This window comes from Ursus americanus, chromosome 25 (genome assembly GCF_024610735.1).
Source record: "Ursus americanus isolate L20-20 chromosome 25, mUrsAme1.1.p, whole genome shotgun sequence".
Taxonomy (NCBI): domain Eukaryota; kingdom Metazoa; phylum Chordata; class Mammalia; order Carnivora; family Ursidae; genus Ursus; species Ursus americanus.
Window position 1 is genome coordinate 38,687,454 of NC_142151.1, and position 27,891 is coordinate 38,715,344.

Consider the following 27,891-nt stretch of genomic DNA (forward strand, 5'->3'; position numbering starts at 1 on the left):
AGCAGAGACTCGGCTGTATGACTCGGCTCCTCACTTACCCGGGAGTTGAACACAAAGTATTTGGGTTGACACTTGTCATCACCGTGTGCCTCGTACTCTACCCCACTGCCGTGAAGAGAGCTCTTGGCCTGGTTCTCGTCTAGGCCTGCGGGATTCTGGTGCGTGTAATCCATCATGAAGTTCACCCCGCTGCTCTCGGAGTTGTTAGGCAGCATTACCAGGTGCACCGGAAGTGTATTGTTGAGTGTCAGATTCCCAACATTGTGATCCAGGACGGGCAGAGGGCAGGGTATTTGGAATTTCTTGTAAATCACCTAGGCCCAGCCATTAAAAAAAAAATAAAATAAAATCAGCCTTTTGAGGAAAACAATGAAACCAAAATCCATATATGTAGCTTACGGGGTAGAGGTCGGGGCCTCTGCTGAGGGTTCCTTTTAGACCAATGGACAAGGGAGACTCCCTCCAGCGTCTGCCCTGAGGAAAGGGTTGGAACGATGGTGGCCCTGAGAGTCAACAGGACAGTATTTTGCGTGCATCCATCTTAAGTGTCATTCATATTCTTTTGTGAGAAAGGTGATCATTGCCTTGCTACATTTCATCTTAGTTCTTCAAACTAAAATAAATAAGGGTTATCAAAAATTCTCCTCTCCCCCTTTGTCTTTTTAGGGAAATGCTGTATATACTTTGGCATCCATGATTTTACAAAAAAAAAAAAAAATCTCCCTTTTGGTGGGGAGTGAGGGCAGTGGGAAGAAGGATTTCTTCTTTAATTCCACTGGGGTCGCCCTCTTTTCACGGGTAGAATGTATAGGAGAAGATGGCAGATTGATGTGGCTAATTCTATAGCCTACTCATTTCTCTTCTTGGACTCTTCACTTCTTCCTCCACCTTTCTAAATGGTAGGTCATTGTCACATACTGCTCGAAGGATTCCTCTTGTCCAAATATACATCCAGTGTGCTTTGAACACACTATTAGCCACAGCCTTGTCGTTCTAACGCGACTATTTCTAAACTCATGACCGTCCTTTCCCCATTCCAAATTAGAATGCAAGAAAATGGCTTATGATGCAAGAAGAATTTCATGCTAGTGAAGTGCTTGAACAAAAACGAGGACACTAATTCAGAGACTAAGTGTCTCATGCTCACCAACCTACAGGGATCGTGTCAATATAACACTTACCACACTGACAAAAAACACCATGCAGGTAAGAGAAAATCCACTGGTATAACCAAGGTAACCTAAAAGTTAGCAGAGAAATTCTGGAAGGTGAATATGGTATCTACAATTGGCTTACCTATTAGAATATGAAATGAAAATAAAAATTAAAAATGACTTTACCTAAGTTTTTAAGAAGAGAAAGTGGAAGAATGATTCCAAGAGACACAAATATGACGAGGTAGTTGCCATTGAGGTACCATTCTCTGAAAGAGAGAGCGGCAAGAATATTAGGATGCACCCGGGGGGCTCAGTTGGTTATACGTGCAACGCTTGATTCATGATCTCAGCATCGTGAGATGGGACGCTGCTTTGGGCTCCATGATGGCCATAGAGCCTGCTTAAGATTCTCTCTCTCCCTCTCCCTTCGCCCCTCCCCACCCCTCTTTCTCTCAAGAAAAAGAAAGAAAGAAAGAAAGAAAGAAGAAAGAAAGAAAGAAAGAAAGAAAGAAAGAAAGAAAGAAAGAAAAAGAAAAAATCAGGATCAGAAAAGACCCAAGGAGAATGAGTCAACAGATGTTACAGAGAGAACGTAAGACATACCCGGTATTTTCTTCAAGTCCCATGAACGCTCTGATTACTTCAGGTAGTTCATATTTAATGATAAAGAGGTAGCTCGACATCGCTAAAATGGAAAACGTGACAGCTCAGTGGTGTACATAGAACTAAAGTCACAAGTCGTGAGAAGTCCTGGCATTTGGGACATTCAGTCTTCTGGTAAGATGAGCATCTAATCTCCCAAATGGAAAGAAAAGCCACCCAGCATGTTTTGTACGGCTTCCAAGTTCTTTTCAAAAATAGATATTTGGCCCTCTGGCTCTTCCACATGGACCTTTGCTAACAGTATCAATGCTGATTCTGTTTTTAGTCCAGCTCTGAGGTTTTCAGTGACGTTATTCTTTCAAAGTCTCCCCTAATTAGTTCTAAGTCATCGTGGCCTGTACCGAGCGCCTGTTTTAGTGTCCATCACTTGGGCAGGGGTCTGGCAGCAAAAGGCCTGGGCCAGAGGCAGTTCCCCAGGTGGGCGCTAGTCTAGTCCTCTGTAACCTCACCAAGGGGCCCCCAACACCTCAGGGCACAGGCTGTCTCAACTGGAGGCTGACTGGATAGATAAAAGAATGTAAGAGAGGATAGCTTCTCCCGCCGTGGTCAATGAATTTGCTTTCTCTATATCTCCCTTTGGCCGAATAAGAAATTATACGACACGGCGAAAGGTCTCGAGCACCTATGTAGGTGATGTGTTATCATGCGCTCTTCTGAAAATCTGCTGATAGAATCTCTAAACCCTCTCCCTGGAAACACGTGTATGTATACATAGTCATAACGTATGATGTTGCCTAAAGTCATAGGGACTGATGCAACGTCTCTTCCCCAAGTCCATCCACGCCGTGGAGTAAATGTGACTTTGACACAGGGTCCAGGAAGTTAAAAGTAAAATTCATCTTATTAATTTAAATTAAAAATAAGACTGACGAGTTTTGCATTGCAGTGTTTAAGCGTGTGCCACATCTTTCTGGTGAATTTTCGCTCGCAGACATGTGAAAGCAGATCTCTACGTTGCAAATTGTACCATTAATACTTTCAAAGGATTTCTTTAACCTCCAACAAAAGTAGTCATGGTGATGATGCTTCCCAACGTTGTTTAGTCCTGCAGATTAAATCATTTGATCAGCTGAAAAGCCACGTAAAACAGCAAGGTGAAGGTCATTTTCATTCCCCAGCTGAGGACATAAAGGTTGGAAAGCTTGCTTGACCTGTCCAAGGTCTCACAGATTGAAAACAACAGACCACATCCAAAATATAAGATCCCGGACTTTAGGCCAGTGTTTCTTCTCTGTTGTGAAGTGAATTTTTTTTTTTTTTTTACAATACCTGATGTGTCTTCTGTAAATATTATTTGGTTAATCTTTACAAAGACCTTGGCTTAAAGCTAAATCTTACAGAGCGCAAACAGAGGAGATATTTCTGATTAACTGGCTCGGTGAGGTACCATTCAATTTTAGAGCTATTAATTGCTGACTTTCAGTGATGTCACCACGGTTAATGTGTTTGGTCTTCGAAAATTTAGAAGGATCCAGACCTGTCTGGGTAATGTCAACATTATTCTGCTAATGTTGAAACATCTGTGGTAAATGTTAATTTTTCAGGGGATTGAGAAAATTGAACGTTCTAAATGTGGAGTTGCTAAATACGGAAACGCAAATGACTTCCCTTAGGCTAATATAACTACTAATCGCATAGAGTAACCAAAGTGAGAGCATTTTCAGGAATGGTATATGACATTTCTGTTTTACTCCCTTAAAGCCACACTTCCTTCCTGTGTGCGTGTCTTGACTGAGCGACCATTTTATAATTTACTCCGTTAGTTAGAAGCGTAATGGTGGTTACACTCTGAGCAACAGAAGTGGCTGTTGCCCCTCAGCTCATGGGGTTTAGGGCTAAATATGTGTATGTCCAGTGATTTCAGTTATCCAAACAGGTGAATTAGATCAACTATGAGGTGATCCTAGGAAATGCCTGATATTTTAAGTCTTGAAAAGGCTGAAAATTTGAACCAAATGTAAAGCAGTCTATTTGGTGGCAGATGGGAAGCTTATATGCTTGTGGCCCCAAACCAGTAAAAAGGAAGAAACAATCCTGGTATTACCGCCAAATTCTACCCAGGCCTGTAGTGTTAATATATACAAATATGAAAAGAAAGAAATACAAATCATGAAGCTATTTAACTGCTTACCCACCATCCATTAGCAAGAGCAGGTGTAGCTGGATAAAGGTTAGTAAAAGAATTGCTGCATTCCAGAAATCCAATGATTTTAAGAAGGGTTACCTCCTTGCAAAATCCCTGCGCAAATTTATTTATCGCAGCCATTGTTTGTCATAGTGAAAAACTGGAAACAATCCAACATCAATAACGGATTCAGTATACCCATTACGGTGCATTTGCACAATGGAAAATTCAAAAGCCATTTAAAAGAATGATATGCAAATACATCCAAGGCATATTGTCAAGTAAAAAAAGGAAGTCGTAAATCAGTATTAGAAGATGATCCAATTTTATCAGTAACAATATGTTAAATTTTGCATAGAGGAAAACCTTGGAGTAGTTATTTCTAAGGGTGACTTACATAAGCATTTCTTTATAATTTATATATTTATGTGATGTCTTAGTTTGTCACAATTAGCTTATATTTATCTTATAATTATAAAAATGCCCATTTAAAAAATAATCAAGAGGGCTCCAGAGACATTGAATCCAAGAAATAGGGAGAAAAGGATGTACCGAACCCTTATTATGTGCCATATGTTATCTGATTTCATCCTCACAATGACCTTGTGGGATGAAATATTACTCTCATTTTCACAGATGGAAAAATTAGACTCAGACGAGAAGTCACAGACAGTGACAGGAACAGACTCAAATTTAGGTGCATCAGACTCCAAAAGTCTAGTCTCTATTCAAGGGTTTTAAAATATTTTTAAAAAGCAGGAACATATCGGATACATACAAACAGGGCCAAGGGAACCCAGAGGGACTTGTACCTACTAGTCTAGAGAAGCGATGGGTCATGGGAGCAAACAGAAAGAGTGTGTGTGGGGGGGGGGGGTTGGGGGACTCCAAGAGTAGGGGAACTGAAAATGTTTGTTATGGTATGACAGGACATATAGAAGCAGCTAGCTAGCTAGGTAGGTATGGGGGTGGTAGGAAAGGTATCGGAAAGGTAGGCAGAAGAAAGATGAAGACCCTTACAGGACAGGCCAAGGGGTTTAAGTTTTATCCTGAAAATAATGAGCTCATGCTGCAGAACTTTATGCACGTGAGAAGCAAGACTAGATTTTCATTTGAGAAAGTGAATTTGGAGGATGAACTGGAGATAGCAGCAGGAGAAACTCAGGCAGGAAGCCCAGTTAGAAGGTTACTGCACCAGTCTGAGCAGAAACAGTGACCACCTGAACTGAGACGGAGAGACTGGAAGGAGAGGAGAACTTCTCGAGGCAGGCAGGAAACAGAATGGACAGGAACTGGTATTTGATTGGATGTTCAGGGTTAAGGAAGGAGGGAGAAGTTTAGGATGACATCTGTGATGTCTGGCTCAAGAAACTGGATGCTGCTGGTATCATTCATTGAGAGAAGAGCAGAATGGCAGGTTTGGAGAGGAGGTGAGGAAGTAAGCACCACCGTGTGATGATAGATTCCAGGCCTTTCAAGAGGACATAGGCAGTAGGACATAGGAATTATGGGCCTGGATGCCTTCTGAGGGTCAAAGACTCCACAGGACCAGTGAAGCTGGTGGGCAAACATATCACCTGGAACACGATTAAAAATACAGGTTCCAGAGTAGAACTCTGGAAATTATCATTTAGTAGGAATTATAAGAATCTGTAGAACCAAGGAATTTGTGGTTTTATTATAATGCTTCCGATGCCTACCTAGCCAGATCTTTGCCTTAGCACAACTTCTTGGGACACACTCCAATGGGCTGGCTCTGTGCAGGCTGTCTCAAGGACCCCCCCCCCATATTTGGCTGTGCCTTTCAGATACTTAATTTTCTCTTTTATGAAATAAACTGTCATCCATAGGAAACATCAACTCTTCTGGCAACAACAGAAATAAGCACTAATGCTTTAATTTTTAAAATTTAAATGAAAGCCATAACAGCATTTGACATCAAAGCTTTTATTTTCTATTTTACTTCTAGAATTCATTTGGTGGGATCCTATATAATATTTTCTTAGATATTGTTATTTTTAATTAAAGAAGGACAGCAAATCTACTTAAGAATCCTTATTTTTAAAATTTATGAATATAGAGCAGCTGTTTTTCAGTATTGAACATGCTTGTTCATTGCCATAAGAGTTTCCTGATTTACGGGGCGCCTGGGCGGCGCAGTCATTAAGCGTCTGCCTTCGGCTCAGGGCATGATCCCAGCGTTCTGGGATCGAACCCCACATCAGGCTCCTCCGCTAGGAGCCTGCTTCTTCCTCTCCCACTCCCCCTGCTGTGTTCCCTCTCTCGCTGGCTGTCTTGCTCTGTCAAGTAAATAAATAAAATCTTAAAAAAAAAAAAAAGAGTTTCCTGATTTACGGAACATTCTTTAGAAAGTTTAAGTGGTAGTGAATATGATATGCCCTTACCTCCAATGTTCTGCATTGTAATGGAAACAAAAGCTCCAATTTTCCCAGGCCATCCAAATGCCTTTTCCCCTAGTTTTTCATAAATTAAAGACCCTATAATAAAAAGTAAAAAAACGAACAAAAACAACCTTTTAAAAGGATTGTTTTAATGACAAAAATATTTCTATAATTATAAACTAGAGTCTCAAATGTGTACATAAACACCACATAGAAATTATAAACCCCAAAGATGCAATCTCAGAAGCCAATACAAAATATGTTACATGTTCTCCAGACAAGGAGCAATGGCTTCATTCATCTTAGCTCCTTGCAGCAAGTCAGGACTGTTATTTCTGTCATCCATCAAGACTCCTTTTTCCTATTTGGCTTGAACCTGAGCCAGTTGCCTTTCACTTCTCTTAGCTGCCCCAATTACTAAAAGCATTGAGCGGCCACGTCATTGGGGTCAGAAGAAAATGAAATGTGAAATTGACTAAAATCCTCCTATAGTTAGAGAGCAATAGACTGAACTACCCTTTAACAAGAATCAAAATAGAACGTCTTGGACATGAGGGGTAGCATACCTCCTTCCTTGGCGGTCTTCAATAGAAGGTGGACTGAGTAGAGTGATAATATTGCTACAGCAAGCAGCATGATTCTGGGAAGGGAATAGAGAGTAGACAATAAATTTCTATAATAAATAAGACACCCTTACATTTGATATGATCATAAATTATCGCATTGGTCCTTCCAGCCATCAGCTTTCCAAAAGTATGTGGATTTGGGGGAAGCTGAAAGATTCTTTTCTGAACTCCACGCATACCCTTTGCTGTCACAGAACTGGAATTTGCTATATTTTATGTGCTAAAACATACCACTGGAACTTCCTCCCATTTCGTTTTTTTAGTGTTACCCACAAGTAGAATCTGGTTCATAACTCAGATGCTAAATGTATAGCAAAATTAGCAAATACTGTATCTAATTATTCAGCATATGGGTATGTGTCCATCATATCTGTATGCTATTCTCAGCAACATTTATAATTGAGGGCTATCTGACAAGCTGGCTCAGCCTTAATGTCAAATCTAGAAATACGGAAGCCAGAGCGTGCAGAGTCTAACCTATATCACTACTGATCCTGCACATGCGATGACAAGAGACTGTGGCAGCCACGGGGTCGGGCTGCTGCCTGCGTAATAGAGCAAATAGAGAAAGGGAAGGATGGGGTACCGGAAAACGCCTTTGTGTGTTGTGGCCAGAAAGAACCCTTTCTGGCTCAGGACCGTCTTCATGTTCACAGGCATATACGAATTTTTTACATATAGAGTGATCAGTGCTTCTCCAAAAACAAGCATTGGAAAGCAAAAATAAGAGCATAGATAAAAGCATCTATATAATAAATAAAGGAATAATACTAAACTTTACCTGACATCTAAAAACAAAAACAAAAACCCCTTATTCTTTGTTTTACACGACCAGAACACAAACATTTTCCCCACAATTGATCTAATTCTTTGGTAATTCCTAATGACATCAATGTTGCGAATGTACATTTGGGCCACAGGTTACACATTTTTATAACTACTCTAGCTATCCTGTGCTCTTGTTTTCCACAAAGTATATTTATTGCAACAGTCTACTCAATGACTTATTCATATGTTTCCATATGCCTTATGAACTTACCTGTTTTTAAAGATGTGATTCAGATTACAGAATTTTATTTCCTGGAAAAATAATGAGCATCCCCTGTATTCTAAACACATACTTTCTTTAGCAGAAAATACTAAAAGTAAAACCAATGAAATCCTGTGTTACTCGCTGTGAATTAAGGGAGATAGCCGACTTCGGTGCTTGGGTACACAGAACGTGCCCCATGATGTCCAACGACGGAATTGCTCTGGACAGTGTAATCTGTTAAATGTTCAGGCCTAAAATGAGGCCCTTGGTTTTAAAAGTGGAATATTCTCCTCCCATGAAAATGATCTTGTGGCCCTAGGCCTAGGATGGGGGGGGAAGAGTCTCTTATCTCTATTCATCAGTGATGGATGATAACTTCCTAATTGTAACAGTATGTATAATTAACAAGGAGAAGACAGTGTGTCTTCGAGATCGTGCCTGTTACAAGAGTGTACAACTGTGTGTATGAATACATCTCTAAGCCATTAAGATTCAGAGAAGAAAAAAGCTACTTTGTTTCAAACATGACGTTGATATAAAAATCTGTTCAGCTAAAAAATACTATACCCGAAACGGATCAGAGCGGTAACACAATATAAATATTTATAGTCCCGCCTGATCCTTAGCCCTCAAATAGCTGTGTGATTATCTAATCATAAATGATGTTCAAAACATAAATAGCATGTATTTATAACATAAGCATTGCATTCTTAGACAGCTATTTAATGCTCTAGCCTTGCATTAAGGATGGCGATCTGCCTTCACGCTGATGCCTGACTAATATTAGACTGTATTCCTGTGAAGAATTCCACTACTGCCAACTGTCTTAGAAAATACCAGGCTGTGCGTAATGCACACAAACATCTGTGGCTGCCCGTCACAGACGGTGTGGTATCCGTCCTCCAGGTCAGCTATGTGGCCCTGCTGCCCGTGGGTGGCATTTGACCGAGTACATAGGTTGAGGAAATATTTCTGTGCCAAGCACTGTACTAGGTCTTCAGGATACAGACATGTGGCGAGTGAAAACAGACATGGGCTCAAGCCTCTGGAGATTATAATCTAGAAAGGGAGAGAGATACTAACCAAAAATTAGACAACTGCACTAAAATACTGAAATTGTGGGGAGCGTATAATAAGGTGTTTGTCCCAGTCATGGAGGTCAGAGAAGGCATAACTCAGGTGAGGGTGAGCTGTGCTATGAGGAGTCAACTAGATGAAGAAGAAAGGGAAAAGAAACCCAGGACCATGTGCAAAGGCCCTGTGGTGAGAGGGGAATATGGCACTTTCTGGGATGGAGAGAAGGCTAGTGTGCCCATTGTATCAGGCATCTAGGGGGTCTGGGGGACAGGGCGCAAGATGGGACCACAGCATGCAGGACTCTGTAGGCCTGGTTTGGGATGGGATCTTTTTCCTTAGTGTGATACAGTCGGATCTGCTTCTGGGAAAGATCTTTTTACAGTGAACCTCTTTGTAAAACGCTTTCTTCAAACTGGTAGGGCTGCTCCAATACTTTGGGTGGTTGAGCACATATACTTTCTGCCAGCTGGTTAGGGGCAGCTGGTTGAACAAGCACCATGATTAGTCTGCTCTGATTAGTCCTCAGGTTGCTGTTTTATCTAGAAGCCAGAGAATATGCTAATACTTTCTCAGATCATTCCTTCACAAAGATCAAACTTGAGATTGTTAATTGAGGGAACACCAGGTGTGCATGGGCTTTGAACCAGACGTACTTACATAAAAAGTATGATCCCCGTGTTGGCCATGGCATAGGACAGGCCCAAGATTCCACTGCCCATGATGGCGTTACTCAGGTTGAATGAAGACATTCCGAAGGATGTGGTTCCAGGATGCTTCAAGAAAAAAAGGGCGCATTTTAAGCAAATATTTGCCAAAGGATGAACCCTTTTCAAATTGTTCTTATTCTCACGTTATCTTTACTGGAAGAGGTTACAGTTCAAAATTGAAGAGTAAGATAATATCACAGTGAATAAAAGCTGTTACTACAATAAAAGCATATAATTTTCAAAGGAATGCTTGGTTGCAGCAGGGGTCTTGGGGAAAAATAGAAAATACGGGTCGGGTAACATAAAGAAGGGAAAGCATGTCTGATTGCAGATTACATTTGGGTTAGAATGATTTCTCCAAAAAACAAATGAATTTCATAAATGATTTATGTAGCCATATGGCGAACAGGAAAAACAAGTCCTTATTCCAGTAAGGGCCTGAATAAACAGAGGATGTGCTGATGGAGGCTTGGAAAATTTCAGTCACATTGTTTTCCCACAGAGACCTCGGTAGACCAAGCACCCTCGGTCCTGTTTACTGCCCCAAAGCAGAGATTGACTTACATGTTCATCACTGTAATCTGCCAGCTTCTTGTCCCCTAAAAACCCATTTGTCAGGAATTTCTGACTTTCAGCATCTTCATTAGTAAATTGACTGGATGCACACACAAAAAAGAAAATGAAGGAAAAACATCTAAGTAAGTGCTCTGAATTATATTTATGTTTCAGGTAATCTAACTCACTGAATCGGGGAGGAAAAAACAAGGTACTCGGAACTTCTTCTTTCTTTCTTTTGTTCCTTCGTACTAGTGTTCCTTCCGGACCAACAGCTGAGCTCCATTCATGAATATACTTTGGGAAGGAGAGAAGAAGTTATGAAGGAAGAAAATAATTTTTTTAAGCCACATTTCTTCTTCTCACATGAACTGTGCAAAAAAAGAGAATAATTGCAGCTCATTTTGTTTTCATTTTGAGCCCTCTCAAAGAGAAGGTGCAGAGCGGTGACTGAGCTTTCTCCACTACTACCACACCAGAATCACATTAATTCAATAAATATTAATGTCTAGACGTGTGATCTTCATCTCATTCGATGCTCAAATATCTCTATGAGAGGAACTTTCATGCCCCCGCTCTACAGATGAGGCGACCCTGGCTCAGAAAAGGGAAGTACCATGCCCACACCCACCCGACTCCAAGTCTAGGGTCTTCCATGCGCCCTGCGGTCCCAGGCAAGACCCCATAGCTGGTGTTTTCCGCTTCTCCTGGCCCCACCGTGTATTCACATATCCCTCGCTGGAAGGTAGTTCAACGGTAGCTCTGTGCTGTGTTCGGTTGTTTTTGTGTGTGAGTGTACAGATTTTCATGACTCTGAAGATACGCTTGGGCCATTTAGACAATGAGGAACTATGAAAAATGTTAAAGAAACCCACGAATTGGTAGAAGAGCGGGAAGGAAGCAGGGCTTTCCACCGTTGCTATCTGCGAACACCGATCGTGGTCAACGCGGACAGGGGCCGGACACCACACATGGTCACACTGTACGGGTCCTACAGTTCTATGCCAGGGGGTTGAGGAGGTGAGCTAATACAACCACATGTCCCAAAGGCTTGACCAGTAATAACAGGAGACCTGTACAAATGATCCTTTATAACAGAAGCTAATCCTGACAATATCTTGTGAGAAAGAGAGGACATTGTTCTTCCGTCCTCTCCCAAAGTAACCTTGTGAAGTGGAGGTGGGACCAGCAGACAAAGTTACTAAGTCTGATGTGCTTCTCCAGGTATTCACTGTGTACTAATTAGGAACGTTTCCCAGCATTCTCCTCTTTCTCCTAGGAAGCATAATGCCTGTCGATGCTTTCTTCCATCCCTTCACGAACCCCCTCACGCCATGTTCCCTTTTTGTGCTTTATCTTAATAGTCTGTAATTAATATACTTGCTATGTGGAGACTGGTACATAATGTTCATAGTTGGAAATAGATAAAATAAGATGAAATGAAGCCTAAAACAGGCCTAAGGATTAGAAAGCAAAAGTGTCATCTGGATTTAGACTCTGGAATGCCAACATTCTATTTTTTTACCTCAGTCAATAAATTAAAATCCTTTAGTCCATGAGTAGTTTTTGTAAAATTTAAAACGTGAAAGTAAATACATTTTTCTTTCTCAAGGCATTTGCATGTTTTTCTTTTGGCATGAGATGAGTAATGATCATAAAACATGACAAGACTGGATAAAATATGAGAAATGTTTTGAATGTCTTAAATGTTTTGATACTGAACCCAGCATGTATTGAAAACATAAGTGTAATGATTCCAAATAAATGAATTATGTCCAATTTCCCAACAGTTTACATGGAAGGGATCAATTCAAACCAAACATAAACAAAACCCATCTTTTTAAAGTGATTATAAAATTGCAAAATGATGAGCTGTGTCTGAGTCAGGAGTTAAAAGCTAAGTCACTGTAAGCAGTCCAGAACACATTGTACGAAGCTTAAAGAAAGCACTCCCGTCTTTCCACTGTGGCTTTTAGAGGACCAAATCGAATGACCCTGTAGGGCTGTTCTCGGGATGGTGTCCCCTCAGCTCAGCCACCTCTGCAGGGTTTGTATCTGTGAGCATCCTTCTCAGAAACAAGAGCCCTCAGAGTTGGTCGATTTACAAGGGGTGACAAAGTGGAGGTGAAGGAAACAAAGTTCCCCGGGGATTAGCGATCTTGCAGGGAGGGATTCACGTAATTAATCCTCAGAAAAGTAGGGGCCAGTGTGTTGTTCTGCATTTCTCACTGAAGCTCACAAGAAGAGAAATACCTGCCAACTCAGGCGGCCTGCAGATTCCAAAGCCCTCTGTCCTGCCACACTGTGCCTTCTCCAGAGCTGTTCAACCTAGAAAATGCCATGAGTCACATCCCCATCACCTCTCTGGTCCAATGGCACAAAAGCTGACCGCATGGCTCCGTGGAGGAAGAACGGGGCTTCCTCCTGGTGGTCTTTCCGGGATGTTGTGAAGTGCAATGAGATGTCCTTGTTTGAGGGTCCTATTCTCTACTTCGGGCCTAGATTTGGTCAAACATTTCCTTCTAAATGTCTGAAGTCATCCCTCATCTGTATTATATACCATTTTGTGAGAAACGAATTTCCTTCATCAACTGGCTATTGAGCACCTACTATGTTCCAGGCAGTACGCTAGGTGCTGGGACCACAGAGGCCAGTGACCTGTTGTAGTGGAATGAGGAAGGAGAGAGGGCACACAAAGGAGGGGGTGGTCACTTCCACCCAACGGAAGGCTTCACAGGAGTTCTGACTTTGAGCTCTGTCTTGTAGGATGAATGGTATCAGTAGAGAAAGGGGAAGGTGGATGAGTGGCACAAAAAGAGGGCATTCCAGGCAGATGGAGCAGAAAGAATGATGGTGCAGGGAGCTGGGAGAGGCTCAAAAAGGCTTTCCTACAAAAAGGGAGCAGAGCAAGAGAGGGACCTGAGAGCCAGGTCAGGGACGGATCATGAAGGGCCTTCCATGCCAAGCAGCGTATAGCCTAATCTTTGTCTTATAGCTAACGGGGAGCCACTGAAAGTCTTTACCAAGGGATGGAACCCAAGTCACTTTGCAGTTGTAAAAGATGACTTCTGCAGGGATGTGCAGAGCCAGCTGGAGGGGAGCAAAATATAAGACAGGGAGACCAAGGGACAGGAAGGGCTGTTTTAATAGAAGGTGACAGATGATGCGGTCCTAGAGTAAGATGGCAGTCGAATGGGTACAGACAAGAGGATGGATTTGAAACATTAAAGAGGTGGAACCAACCAGATAGAATCAAACACTGGATGTGTGGTTGGGGGAAGGGACGATTCAAGGTTGACAGTCAGGGTCTTTTGACTGAGTTGCTACAAGACAGTGGTGATTTTTACCATGATGGCAATTACTGGAGGAGGAGGAGATTTTGAAGAGAAAAATGGAGTTCAGTATAAGACATCACAAGCTTGACTTTATAAATGAGGCAATTCAGACACATGAGGCACCCGTAGAGACGTGTGGTAGACAGCTGGATAGAGTGACCTGAATGAAGTTGAGAAGTCTAACAGGCTGAAGACGTGGCACACATTCAGTGAATGAAACCGTGAGAGTTGTCAGTGAGCTTGCTCACAGGTCACTTTTGGTGACCAAAGAATCCCTACAGAACTCTGGAGATGCAGCAACATTGAAGGGGCAGTCAAAGGAAGAGGAATCTGAGGGAAACTAGTCCAAAAGGTGAAAGAAGTGATAGGTTAATATAACTTCAAATGTTCTATATTAATGGGGACGAGAACACTGTAACCTCAATTCTCCATTAGTCACACACAGTCTAAATCAGACTGACATATAATAATGACATAATAATGAACTTCAGGGTCAGAGAGTTGATGTGTGAACATCAATGTCATTGTCATCTCGCAAATAGGTAATGAGTCCAATTCTTCCTGACAAAAACCTTGTTTTTCACATCCATAAACCTGACATTTTCCCCTGGAACCTGGTCATTTTTAATCCCATACCTGCTCATGGCTGCCTTTTCTAAATTTCCCATCCCGGTGTAGCTATCTTGAGCACTTTCTCCACTGACGCTCTCGTCATCAGGTTCGATGTTGACATTTCTCAGCTCCATGGGATCCATTTGAGCTGCCAGCGCCTCTTGTCCACACACAAGCTCCTTCAGTGTAAACAGTATCCTGCACCTTCCGCCTCAGGCTCTCTTCCACTTCAGGTTGGTGTTCGGAACACGCTTTTCTGCAAGCAGAGCACGAAACAAATCACAATTTTCTTTAAATTAGATTAATGAATGCGAATTACCTACCTTGGGTATGATCTCTATAGAAACATGGAAAGAAAGTACACTCCTGAAAATGTCCTATAAATTTATGTCTGGCAAGTTTCCTTTACCCAATACAAAAATGAAAAATCAAAGAGAAGAAGGAAAGTCATTAATAAATGGCTAAATCAGCGGATATTTATAGAGCGCCTATGTACATGAATACGGCAGGTGCTTTGCTAGTCACTGTGGGAAAAAAAAAGAAAAAAAAAGACCTGGCAGCCATCTTCAAGAAGATTTCTTATTTGTGAGCAAATTGCCTGATTTTAAAAGAAAGACAAAAGTTGTTGACAAAGACCTGACAAGGCAGAATCTAACGCTGTCTCTACTAGCGGTAGGATAAGAAAGTTACTGCTTGAGTTTGCTAATCGGGTATGAAAGAGTTCACATCACCAGAACGCCCGACAATATGCAACGCAGGGTAGGATCACGCTAAGGGAGCTGCGTTCCAGGCCCCCGCATCATGAGGCTAAAGCTAAGAACATAACAAAAGGAAGTACGGGTTTATCTCTGAATCAGCATCTGTCACCATCCCTATAAAATGCATTTTAACAACAAAGAGACTCAGCTTTTAGGTTCTGCTCTGCCTTTAAGTCATCAGATCCCAGCACAAGTTAACTTTTTGTTTTAACATTTTATTTATTTATTTTTCTGAGAGAGAGCAAGAGAGAGAAAGAAAGAGAGCGAGCACGAGGCAGAGGGAGAAGCAGGCTCCCCCACTGAAACAAGAGCCCGATATGGGACTCGATCCCAGGACCCGGGGATCATGACCTGAGCTGAAGGCAGACGCTTAACCGACTGAGCCACCCAGGCACACTTTTTTTTTTTTAAACCTCATTTCCTCAACTATAACATGAAAAGGGGTGGACTGGCATTGTGTTTTAAAAAAAAAAAGGCTATGAATCCATCATGCGTTGTTGATACAATTTCTTCTAAAATTTTACCGTTAGAATCAGTCAATTCTTGTTGAACTGTTATAGCGGGAGAAATACTATATCACGCTTGGAAGGTGTGGTTCTGGAATATGCACTACCCGTTTGGGAAGAAAATCCCGAGCACAGAAACTAACATAAAAACTGTTCCAGAACTCAAAAAATCCGAAAGTCCCCTGACAAATACAAAGCAAGCACAGGGGAATGTCTCGGCAGTCCGGCGCCCGAGGAAGCACATCTGTGGAAGGCAACTCACACTTGCGAGTTCACAACCCCAAAGTACAAAAGCCACAGAACACACATGGAAACTCAAGATGAGTGTCAGTAAGCATGAGAAAGCAGATTCATACCTGAGTAACCAGAGCTAGCAAAGCAATCTGAAAGGGCCTTTATTTTTTTATTTTTATTTTTTTTAATTAATGATTTTTTATTATATTATGTTAGTCACCATACAGTACATCCCCAGTTTCCGATGTAAGGCTCGATGATTCATTAGTTGCGTATAACAGCCAGTGCACCATGCAATACGTGCCCTCCTTACTACCCATCACCGGTCTATCCCATTCCCCCACCCCCCTCCCCTCTGAGGCCCTCAGTTTGTTTCTCATAGTCCATAGTCTCTCATGTTTCATTCCCCCTTCTGATTACCCCCCCTTTCTTTATCCCTTTCTTCCCCTACCGATCTTCCTAGTTCTTATGTTCCATAGATGAGAGAAATCATGATAGTTGTCTTTCTCTGCTTGACTTATGAAAGGGACTTTAAAACTGTATAATAAAAACTAATAGGAATGTTCAAAATAAGAAATAACATCCATAAAATAAGAACAGGGTAAAAGATGGTCAGGCTGGTTTGGAAAAAAGCCAAAAAGGAATTCTAAAAATTAAAAAAAAAAAGTCATCAAAATAAAGAGAACTCAGCTGAAGGGACTTTGAAGGGACTATTTTTGTGACTATGAAACTGAAAGATCCATGGAAGTCACTCAAATTATATCACAAATAGGTAAAGAAAGACAAACATGAAGTTAAGAGACATGGTGGGGGAAGCAAGAATAAGAAGTCTAACATATTCCACTTGCCCTCCTAATATGAGAAAAGTATGAGGCCATGGAGAAGCAAAATAGAAAGACATAATGGCAGAGAATTGTCCAGAACCAAAAAAAAAAAAAAAAAAGGATAGTAGCTCTCAGGATTTAAAAAAAAGCACACAGTATTTCAAGCAGAAGGAATAAAAATGAATATAATATATTCATTAATAAATATGATAAAGAGAAAGAGAAAAATTATAAAAGCCAACAGAGAGAATAGAAGATATGCATATGGTTAAAGAAAAAATAGAAAGTTCCATTAAATGAGTAAAAAAAGTTTCTCCTATCCATCACACAGACCAGTCTCACCCAAGAGCAGGAACTATGAATGTTTCTATTTTTAGTTCTTTAGTTAGTTATCCTAAATTTAAATTATTCACTAAAACTTCTCTGACATGGTTTATCAATTCTAGACTTGTACATATGACAGATGAGGAAATTAGCATACTTCCCTCTATCCGTCCTTCTCACAAGCTGCTAATTGTTTTAGTTAATGAAATACTTTCACAACGTTGAGATTCATAATACTTTCATACTAGTCTGTAAAACAATGAAGTCGCTTATAATTTTCTATAGGTCGGTTTTGGACACTAAAAACCAACAATCGCTTTGACAACATTATGATTATGTAAATGGTATGCTCCAAAGAGCCAAGTGGTATATTGGGCTACCTAATAAATGATCTAGAAGTCCTCTGTTAGTAAAATTTTGCAAGTGAATTTTCCATCCTTTTACTTTCTGAATGGTTTCCTCCTCCACCCTCTGGGTCTCACTCAGCTGCCAGTGTCTTCTGAGCACCAGTCCAGCTTCCTCCTTCAATTCATTTTGCATCGTGCTGGAATCCACCTTGAATAACTCTTTTCACAAAATGTGACCATGTTTGTAAACAGAATTTCTGAGTTGTTTCATGTTGGAAAAATGCTTTACTTTGCCCCAAACTTTGCTTGAAGTATTGAGTAGAGTAGAAGAAGGTAGTTTACTTTGCTTTTTAAGTTTTTATTTAAATTCCAGTGAGATAACATGCAGTAGAGTATTAGTTTCAGGTGTACAATATGGTGATTCGGCACGTCCGTACATCAGCCAGTGCTCGTCAGGACAAGTGCCCTCCTTCGTCCCATTTCACCCCCCCTCTGGTAACCACCAGTTTGTTCTCTATAGTTGAGAGTCTGTTTCTTGGCTTGTCTCTCTCTCTCTTTTTTTTCTTTGTTCTTTTGTTTTGTTTCTTAAATTCTACACGAGTGAAATCATGTGCAGAAACACATGATGTGTGTTTTTCTCGGACTGATTTATTTCATTTAGCAGAATACTCTAGCTCCATCCGTGTCATTGCAAATGGCAAGATTTCCCTCTTTTTATGGCTGAATAGTATTCCATTGTATAACACGGTTTACTTTTTTTTTTTTTAAAGATTTTATTTATTTATTCGACAGAGATAGAGACAGCCAGCGAGAGATGGAACACAAGCAGGGGGAGTGGGAGAGGAAGAAGCAGGCTCATAGCGGAGGAGCCTGATGTGGGGCTCGATCCCATCACGCCGGGATCACGCCCTGAGCCGAAGGCAGACGCTTAACCGCTGCGCCACCCAGGCGCCCCAACACAGTTTACTTTTAAGCTATATCTATCTTATTTTTCAACGCATCCACTAATTATTTTTCACAATCATGTTTTTAATTTGTAATAATTTGGTCTTCATCTTCTCCCTCTTTTTTCATCTCACCCTTTTTGTTTGTTTTACAGAGGCAGTATTTTCTCAAATCTAAGGACACTGACTAGAAGTTTTCAAAAGCTCCTTTTGTTCCCTGAATTATGTATTTTTTTCCTGGAGTGAATTGTGTTTGTTCATCTTGGTCCCTCTCTTGCTCGCTGGTTTAAATTCTTAGTGATCCTAGGTTGTCTGTTCATCTTTATAAGTGAAGAGTATGGTGGTTACTTAGCCAGGAGGTACTCGGGGGTTTCTCTTAAACTTTGCAGGCCTATCTCATTCATGGGTTGCTGCTCCCTTGCGTTCCCGTAAGCGGCTTCTCTGCAGACGTCTACGTGTGGAGCATTCTGGAGAACGCCGCTCCGGACGCAGCCGGCGCTCTCGGGGAGGCTTCTATGGGAGCAAAAGGCTGTCATGTGTTTTCCTTTTGGGTGAAGCTTCCATTCCTGCTTGTAATCCCTCTCTGTCTGTGGTGGAGGCCCCAGGGGCTTTTTTTTTGTAGTCGGGCTTTCTTTACAGACTAGATCACAGCCTTAACCTTTGGGCAAAGGTGGCAGCCCAAACAGACGGAAATGCCCAAACTGAGGTTCCTTGCTGGCCATTGGTGGCCTGTGATCCACACCTTCTCTTTGTATACGTTGATTTCGCTTGGAGCAGCTGCCAGGCTCGTTCTGAAAAAAGCCCACTCACCCTGTAAATTGTTTACCCTGGTTTACCCTGGTTACTTTTCTTTCACAGATTTTCTGGTGCTATCTGCTTTCTGGCTTCTAGGAATTCTTCCAAACTTGTGTTTATTAGTAACATTGCTATTATTTTTCAGAACTTTTGGGTTTTTTTCTTTTAAAAAGTATTATTTTGTTTAAAGCTTCATTGCTTGAATTCCTCAACACGAGGTCCCAATTCTCCATTCTTCCCATTGACTCCCAAGACTTCATATCCCAAGGTCCGTCTCTGGGCCAGGCCTCTCCTGTGATCTCCCGCTGCCTATGTCCAGCCTCCTGACGGATGTATATACTTGCACATCTCAAAGGCAGTTTACGTTCAGTGTGTCCAAAGTCTAACTTGTAACAGTTTCCTCTTCTTCCAATGTTTCCTATCCAAAGAATATTGTTACCATTTATCTGGTTACTCAAACCAGAAGCATAAATCTTCTATTATAAATTTTCCTTTCTTAGCCCCCCCCCCGCCCCGCCACACATCCAGTCCTTTACAAAGTCTGGTTGATTTTACAACTAGTCAACGTATATTCTCAAGTTAATCTAGTAGTTTCCATTTCTCCCACCATCATTCTTGTCCAAGCTACCATCTTTTCTCTTACCCTGTCAACTGCAACAAACCTAATCCGTGTCCTTGAATCCTCACTTGCTTCTCCTCCCCCGCAATTCACTTCTTGCACAACAGCCAGAATGATCCTTTATTTTATTTTATTTTATCTTATTTTTCAGAATGATCCTTTGAAAAGACATCTTAGGTCATATTTATTTGCATAAAACTCTTTCATGCCTTCCCCTTGTTTTTAAGAGAAAGTCTAACTTCTCAACATGCCCATGAGGTTCTGGGTGGTTCACCGTATTCTCTGGTCTCCTCTCCTTCCCAGCTCAGTATTCTAGCTACACTAGCCCTCTTGCAATTCCAGGAACTCCCCGGGTTCTCTACCACCTCAGGCTATTTGCACATCTGAGCCACAGTGCCTGGAATGCTCTGTGTTCCATGCCTTACTTAGTCGACCTGTTTAGGGGGTTACAGGAATATACATGGCAGTAGGCCTGGGGGCTTCAGTTAAATTCCATTTCACTTAGCACTTAACTCAAAGGAAACTCACTGATTTCATTTGTAATAAGCCATGCTAACCTGGTATATATCCTGGATATATATAAAAAGTATATCCAACATGGTGGCACGTACTACATGTCAGAAACTGATACAGACTTGACATCCATTAACTCATTTAATCCTCACAGCAGCCCTCCGAGATAGGTACAATTTTGGTTCTTATTCCCATTTTACAAATGAAGTCATGGAGACACAGAGAAGTAAAGTAGCCTCCTTGCTATGCCATCTCAGTTCTGCTGAGAACTAAAGCCCAGATACAGAACAGAAACACTGGCTCTGATGATAAATATAACAGGGTATAAATCTGGGCCAAATTAACTTCTGGACTTTTCTGTCTTACCATATGTAAAATGAGGGTAATATCATTTACCACAAAGCAGTATTGTGAGGATTTAAATGATATATTTTTTAAAAGATTTTATTTATTTGAGAGAGAGAGCACACAAGCAGGGAGGGCAGTAGGCAGAGGGAGGAGGAGAGAGCAGACTCTCCACTGAGCAGGGAGCCCAGTGCGGGGCTCAATCCCAGGACCTCGAGATCATGACATTGAGCTGAAGTCAGACACTTAACTGACTGAACCACACAGGCAGCCCCCCTCTTTCTTTTAATAATCAGAATTTAACAGCTGTCTTTGTCTGCAAGCAAACATACATAGTATTTTATGTGTATATCTACAGTTTTTATAAAAGAGGACTTAACATTTCTCAAAATTCACAAAAAACGTAAGCAAGGTAGGTAGGCTTCCTGAATAAGGAAATTGAGACCTAATCTCATGCTATTTATACCAGATATAAAACATTACTTTCTCTTTCGACAATGACATGACATAGCCCATGAAGTATGAAACGGTGATTTAAGATCCCGGCCCCCAAATCCTAATTTTGGCCCTGGCCAAGTGTCATCTTCTCATAAAAGCTAGCACACGTTTTCACAGTTTATATCTTTAGCTCTGAAGATTCTATTGTTGACCTATTTTAAGGAAACAATGGTGAAAACAAAATTTAAAAAGAGTTAGAACATTATGGGCAACTAGACATTCTGCATCATTTGCCTGCAGCACAAAGTACATACCTTGAAATATTCAGACCATATCATAATTATTAAAATATATTAACATGATTATACTTCAGTGTGGAAGAATTTTACAGATGGTATTTATTCATTCAACAAATACTGAAAATGAAATACGAGTCAAACGATGAAAGAGAAAGCATGACTAAGACAGAATCCCATGGGGCCCCTGGGTGGCTCAGTTGGTTCAGCATTTGACTCTTGCTTTCGGCTCAGGTCACGATCTTGGAGTCGGGAGATTGAGCCCCATGTCGGGCTCCATTCTCAGCACGGAGTTTGCTTGAGATTCTCTCTCCCTCTTCCTCTGCCCTTCCCCCCACTCATGCTCTCTTTCTGATAAATAAAAAATAAATAAATAAAATCTTTTAAAAAAGAAAAAAAAGACAGAATCCCTGCACAGGATGAACTGTTTAGTAGAAAAAACAGATTTTGAACAAAGTAGTCTAACATAATTTACATTTTTACTTTTTTTCTCTAAATAACTACTTGATGAATAATCAATGAATCTTTGCATGGGTAGGCTAGGAAAGAATGATATTGGCATATACCTTGGTTGAAAAATTTAATATATTACATGTAATATATGTGATACATGACATGCCACATTATTATAGAATAAAATTTTCATAGGCAGAGATTCTTCTACTGCTCCCCATCTCAGTACACAGCACCTTCACTAACCCAATTGCTCACGGGGGGAATCTGGCTATAGGCACTGACACCTCTTATTCTCAATCCTGAATCTCCCTACCCACATCCGATGCATCACCAAATCCTATCAATCCTTCTTTCAACATTTAAAGATAATTCATTTATTTCTCTCTCCATGACCAATATGTTATTCCAAATGACTACCTGCTAAAGGCCTAAAATGAATTACTCATCACTTTTTAGAATCAAGTCAAATTTCCTAATATGCTCTCAGGCTCTCCATGGCTCTACATACTTTAATCCACACGCGCTCTTTAGGCCCACCTGGAACCACACCTCCCCGCACTCACTGGATACACTGGGCTGTTTTCATTTCTCCTTGCAACCTCGGGACCTTTTAACATGCTGCTCTCCCTGCCTGGAACGTTCTTCTCCAGTAAAAAGAACCTGAAAATCTTTAAATGCCAAGTGGGCGGAGAGGCCCCCCCCATCTAAACTAGATCCCCCGTTATATGCTCTGGTATCATATTCTCCTCTCCTTCACATCCTTATCGCACTTTGCGCTTCTGTTTTAAATTATGTGATTATTTGATAAATAACTGTCTCTTCCACTAGGCAGAGAGCTTCATGAAGGTGGGAGGGGTGCTGGGTTTGTAGACCCTACGTGTTCCCAGCAAGCGGCACAGTGCCTGGTGTTATATTCTCCTAAGACTGTTGTATCTCTGTGTGCTCTCCTTTATAGATACAAGAATGTATTCTTGTTACACCTTTAAAGGTTAATAATTCAAAATGAAATGGAAGTGTTTCCCTCTGGCTACCAGGAGCAAGAACAGCTCTGCTCGCCAAAGAATGTTCGAAATTATTCTAAAAGAAAAAGCAAATTTGGTGTGACAGAACTTTCTGTAGTCTAGCTTTTCTCTTCAATGACGTGAAGTTTCTCTGTGACACCAAGAGATCTTCAGTGTGCTGGTTATCTGCACTGCTGCTTCAATTCACTTATTCATGAAGATAAAAAAAATCAGAACTTGAAACAAAGGTAATTAGAATATTGTGACTGTCAGAAGGCTTTGTTTCTTCATATTTATTAAGAGCTATCTTAATGTCCTAACGTATAGTCAAATTCTAGTTATTAACATTGTCCTGTTCTTTGAATAGGTACTCAAGAAATGTAGGATGGGCGATTCTCAGAAAAGCAGACTTCTGTTTTACTTAGGTAGTTCAACGTTAGACCTCAAATTTGGAAAGCAAAACTGTCCTTGAGTCAAGAGGCAAAAGTTACGACCTTCCCTAGTGACTGTAAACATTTATTTTACCTGATAAGCGAATGTGAAGAGGGAGCTGACATTGGCAGAGCATTTCCCACCATTCTGGGCTGTCTTGTCTTCCGTGCCAGCCTATTTCTGACGAGTCTACTCTGCAATCTAGGCTTAGTTAGCAGATCGCCTCCCATGTCATTTACCTTTTGGTTGAGCAAGTGGGAAGTAGCTGGTCATACAACTTCTAAAAGCCAAATGCTCTCTGCATCCAAGGAACCGACTTAAATCCACATCCCAAATGCCCCTTAGGTAAATGAACACCTTTCATTGTGAATAGCTTTCACAATGAAGTCAATCTAATATTACCTTTATATTAAATTCTTGTAAACAATTTCCCCAACAATGCCCTTCTAGTTGCTCATCGAGAGTCAGACGGCTTGTTAGTCTGTGGCGTGAGTCTTCACAATTAGCTTCCATAAAAACATTCAGTATCATTCAGTCTGAAGTACATCTTAGAAGAACTGCTAATGACAGCAAAACTGTATTTATTGACTACTTGCTAGTGCTGGTGCTAATACCCCAGCATCTCCATTCCTTTCCTGTACTCAGACACACCTTGGAAATAATATCTAGGGAGAACTGGAAGAGTTAAAGGAAATAACCCTATGTTGAGGTCTTTTCCTTTTACTATGATTATTAAATGCTTGCTAATATAAGAGTTATAGCAGCCATTTGATGAGGTATACAGGCTCAAATATAATATAATAAACTATAATATAAAGGCCAAAATACAATATAAGCAAAATAACATTTCTAGCTCTGCTCTTAGAAGGTGACCTAGATTCTCTAGTCATCTTAAACACTGAGAAACATCTTAATTCACGCATAAATTTCAGTTCTTATTTTCCCAAATAGTAGTTTCTAGAAATGCAGAAAAATATGTACCATGTAGGATATTATCATAGTGAACTCTTCATGCTTCATGTATTGAAGCACGATATTTAGGAACCTGAATTGTGGATGCAGTTAATTCCAAAAGGTCTACATTCCGTATAATAGATACGGGACCACCTCCGGAGGAATTTTTTTTTTTTTGAAAATAAATTATTTTATTTTCTCTGAAGTAACTCATATGTTAAAAAGAACTTTAGTGGGGCGCCTGGGTGGCACAGCGGTTAAGCGGCTGCCTTCAGCTCAGGGCGTGATCCCGGCGTTCTGGGATCGAGCCCCACATCAGGCTCTTCTGCTGTGAGCCTGCTTCTTCCTCTCCCACTGCCCCTGCTTGTGTTCCCTCTCTCACTGGCTGTCTCTCTCTCTGTCAAATAAATAAATAAAATCTTTAAAAAAAAAAAAAAGAACTTTAGTAGCCTACAAAGTATCCTGTGTAACATAGTTATAGAAAACTCAAGAGTTTAGTCCTCAAAACTACATTTCTCAGTACTTAAATCTTACTGATATACTTCTTAGGCTATGACTATGTGCTCTGTAAGATATACAAAATATGGGGATACACAAATCCACCGAGAATTCTCCCTCATCTAATTGATAAATTTGAGGAGTACAGCTCTCTTTTTAGATAACTGATCCTAGTCCTTCCAAATCTAAAGCTATGTTTCTATTCTATTCAATTTCCCAGTTTCTTCTAGTAAATTTACTCTAAAAATACTCATTAAGATGGACACATACATAGATAAGGTAAATCACAACTCTGTTTTCTTTTTCATTTGATAATGATGCAGCCCAAACTCTTAGCCGTTCATATCTGCTGCAGTCATGGGATATTCCTCCTTTGGTTTGTTTTTGCGGGTATTTTTGTTTTCAAGATTAAAAAAATCTTTAATGTTATAGCATTGAGAATGTACTTCTAAAACCTCATATTTTTTCTAAGACAAATTATTTCCACTCTACTCAGTGATTAACCAGGAGATGTAAATAACTAAATACTTGTTACCTACCTACCTTTTTTTTTTTTTTGCTACATTTCCCTTTTCTGTTATCCACTGTCCTAATTGTATGCTCAAACCTAAAATTATCTGCAAAAGAAAGCTGCAATCAAGGCCTGGGATAATAGTTTCAATGTCTGACATTACACCTAATTTATCTTTGTTAAAATGAGAAAAAATTTCAAACATTTAACTTGTAATAAATAAACACGCTACACCATAAAAGGAAGAAAGGAAGCATTATTTTAACTCTGCAACTATTAACGTAAAAAGAGCTTTACCTTAATTATTTACCCAGTCCTGTGCAATCTTTCTGGAATTGTTTGGAATGGCAGACCCCTGGAGGAGTGTTGACTTATATGAACCTTTGGGGATCGAGACAATGATTTAAAGACCAGTGGGCGTGAATGAGACAAGCCAATCACACCACCACTACCTTGCCCCAACACCTCCCTCTGTCCAACTTGCGTCAGCTCTTCTAAAAAAAAGAGAAGCTAAGTCAGTTTACTGTTGTACATTTGGATTAAACATCGGTTACACCAATTTCTATTTGTTTTTAGAATTTTGGCTTTTATACAGCAAAATACTCACTTACTGAAAGCTTTATCTTGATTGGTATTCTTCTGTATCCAGATGCTATGCATTGGTTGATAAAGCTTTTAGAAAATTAGCGTTTCTAACATTTCTTCATTAACATAAAACATAGATTTATGACCTGAAGGCAAAGTATAATAATACGATAACAATAATACTTATGGAGTCAGATTGTTTAATGAAACATAATCAGAATGTATAGAAAATATTAATTACAGAGAAGAAACGTTATTTTCCTTTGAATTGCTGGCTTATTCAGAGGAAATTTTATGGAATGACAGATACTCACAAATGGCACCGCTCCTCAAGGTACCGCAAGAATGGAAATCGTCCATCCTATCCAGCTCTGCTACCTTTCCAAAGGCACTGTGCTGAGTAAGCAACACGCTGTTTGGAGTTTTTAAAGAATTTCTAAATGAACACTTATCTTTTTCAAAGAAATCTACGTGGCTTTCCAAACATCAGAGAAGGGGTTAAAATGCGTTGGCATATAATTTATTCTGTTATGAAAATGTATCAGTGGGGTGAGAAAAAGATTAAAAATCAATCCAGAATTAAGGGTTCTTTGCCTTTTAAATATTTATGACACGAGTGAACAATCTGATGACCAATCAGAAGAAATGCTGGATTACAACAGGTGAGTCAACTCCCAATTTCCAAAAAAACACAACTAAACATTGTTCTTTGAGTAAGAAATTCTTAAGCTGATGCAAAGCATTAAATATTAAGTAAAATGTCCATTGACCCATTTCTTATTTTCTTTTCAAATGTGCCCATTTGGTCTACTAACTTTTATATGGTATATTTGCTTGTATTTGTCTCTTAGCTAGCTTGTTCTTTATTTTTCAAAATTATTCTATAGATTTGTCTTTTATTGGATGAAAATTATTGTCTGAGAAAAAATTACAACAAATATATTAATCTTAATTTCAGAAAAATTTAAAGAATATTCCTTTTCAAATTATTTCCATCATTTAATTGTGATATTTCCAACTTAAGATTTCTTTGTCCTAATTGTATGCTCAAACCTAAAATTATCTGCAAAAGAAAGCTGCAATCAAAGTTAACAGATGAAACGAGCAAAAATGTGCATTAATTGTTAGAAGATTTCCATTTCATAGTGGGTCAACTGAAAAAAAAAAGGATTGTAATATGTGAATCTCATACTATGATATCTTCATATAAAAAAGGATAGAGCTAATTGTCTAAGTATCTAAAGTTTTACCTCTCTTAAAATTTTAAGTTTAGATTTCACTTATAATTTAGATCTTCTTCAAGTATACTAAATTTAGTAAATTAGCATATTAGATTAAACTAAAGAGCACACTTAACAGACTTCTATGAAGGGTCTTATATTCCTTTTGAACCTATTCTAATTGCAAAATTCTTATCACAAACTTTCCTAATATTCACTTAAAAATCAAATACATACCTTGCAAATTAATTTGACAAAAGTGGTTGAATTAACATAGCTTCGGAACTTTGTTGTCTATTTTCTTCCCTCAATTTTTGATATATTTAGCTATGTCAATTAATGAAAAAATGTATAGTCTGGTCTTGACAAAACTCATTTTAAATTTCCATTCATAAGGAAAACACAGACTTAACGCCTTAGTTTCATGTTCCACATATTTCTTAAAATCATACATGATGTAATTTCATATGCACTTGGTAATAGGTCTATGCTCTTTTGATTTTTAAAGCATGGCAAGGGGCGCCTGGGTGGCACAGCGGTTAAGCGTCTGCCTTCGGCTCAGGGCGTGATCCCGGCGTTATGGGATCGAGCCCCACATCAGGCTCCTCCACTATGAGCCTGCTTCTTCCTCTCCCACTCCCCCTGCTGTGTTCCCTCTCTCGCTGGCTGTCTCTATCTCTGTTAAATAAATAAATAAAATCTTTTTAAAAAAAATAAAGCATGGCAAATACAACATATTCATTTAGTCTCTGATTTGGTTCCAGGACCACTGCAGAAAGAGGTAAGGAACCAGAATATGTGCCAACTTACAAAAATGAATACAATGAAAAATATCTGGGTAGTGAACAATGAAGCAAGTCTGAGCAAGAAGATGACAAACACTTTAACTGATCCTTCATATAAGGAATTCATATAAGTACTACCAGGAGCAGGTCCGTGGGTGGGTAGGGGGGCAGAGAAAGGGGGCCCAAGGGGCAAGATACGTCCACATAAAGCAAT

At 40.0% G+C, this 27,891-nt stretch overlaps 1 protein-coding gene across 3 annotated transcripts in view; it reads right to left on the reverse strand.

Annotated features, from left to right (window-relative positions):
- The window catches only part of SLC38A4 (solute carrier family 38 member 4), a 65,203-nt gene that overhangs the window by 12,640 nt on the left and 24,672 nt on the right, over positions 1 to 27,891 (reverse strand). For 2 of the 3 annotated variants that reach the window (XM_045801210.2, XM_087855796.1), the window contains exons 2-10: positions 14,317 to 14,548; positions 10,355 to 10,445; positions 9,741 to 9,856; positions 6,914 to 6,987; positions 6,351 to 6,443; positions 1,761 to 1,842; positions 1,341 to 1,423; positions 1,182 to 1,240; positions 39 to 314 (exon numbers count right to left, since the gene is read on the reverse strand). In XM_045801210.2, the coding sequence (XP_045657166.1) occupies positions 39 to 314; positions 1,182 to 1,240; positions 1,341 to 1,423; positions 1,761 to 1,842; positions 6,351 to 6,443; positions 6,914 to 6,987; positions 9,741 to 9,856; positions 10,355 to 10,445; positions 14,317 to 14,435 (993 nt within the window). In that variant the 5' untranslated portion in view covers positions 14,436 to 14,548. Of the gene's footprint in view, positions 1 to 38; positions 315 to 1,181; positions 1,241 to 1,340; positions 1,424 to 1,760; positions 1,843 to 6,350; positions 6,444 to 6,913; positions 6,988 to 9,740; positions 9,857 to 10,354; positions 10,446 to 14,316; positions 14,549 to 25,384; positions 25,497 to 27,891 lie in introns of those variants that run through there. The other variant, XM_045801209.2, reaches the window with a different exon arrangement.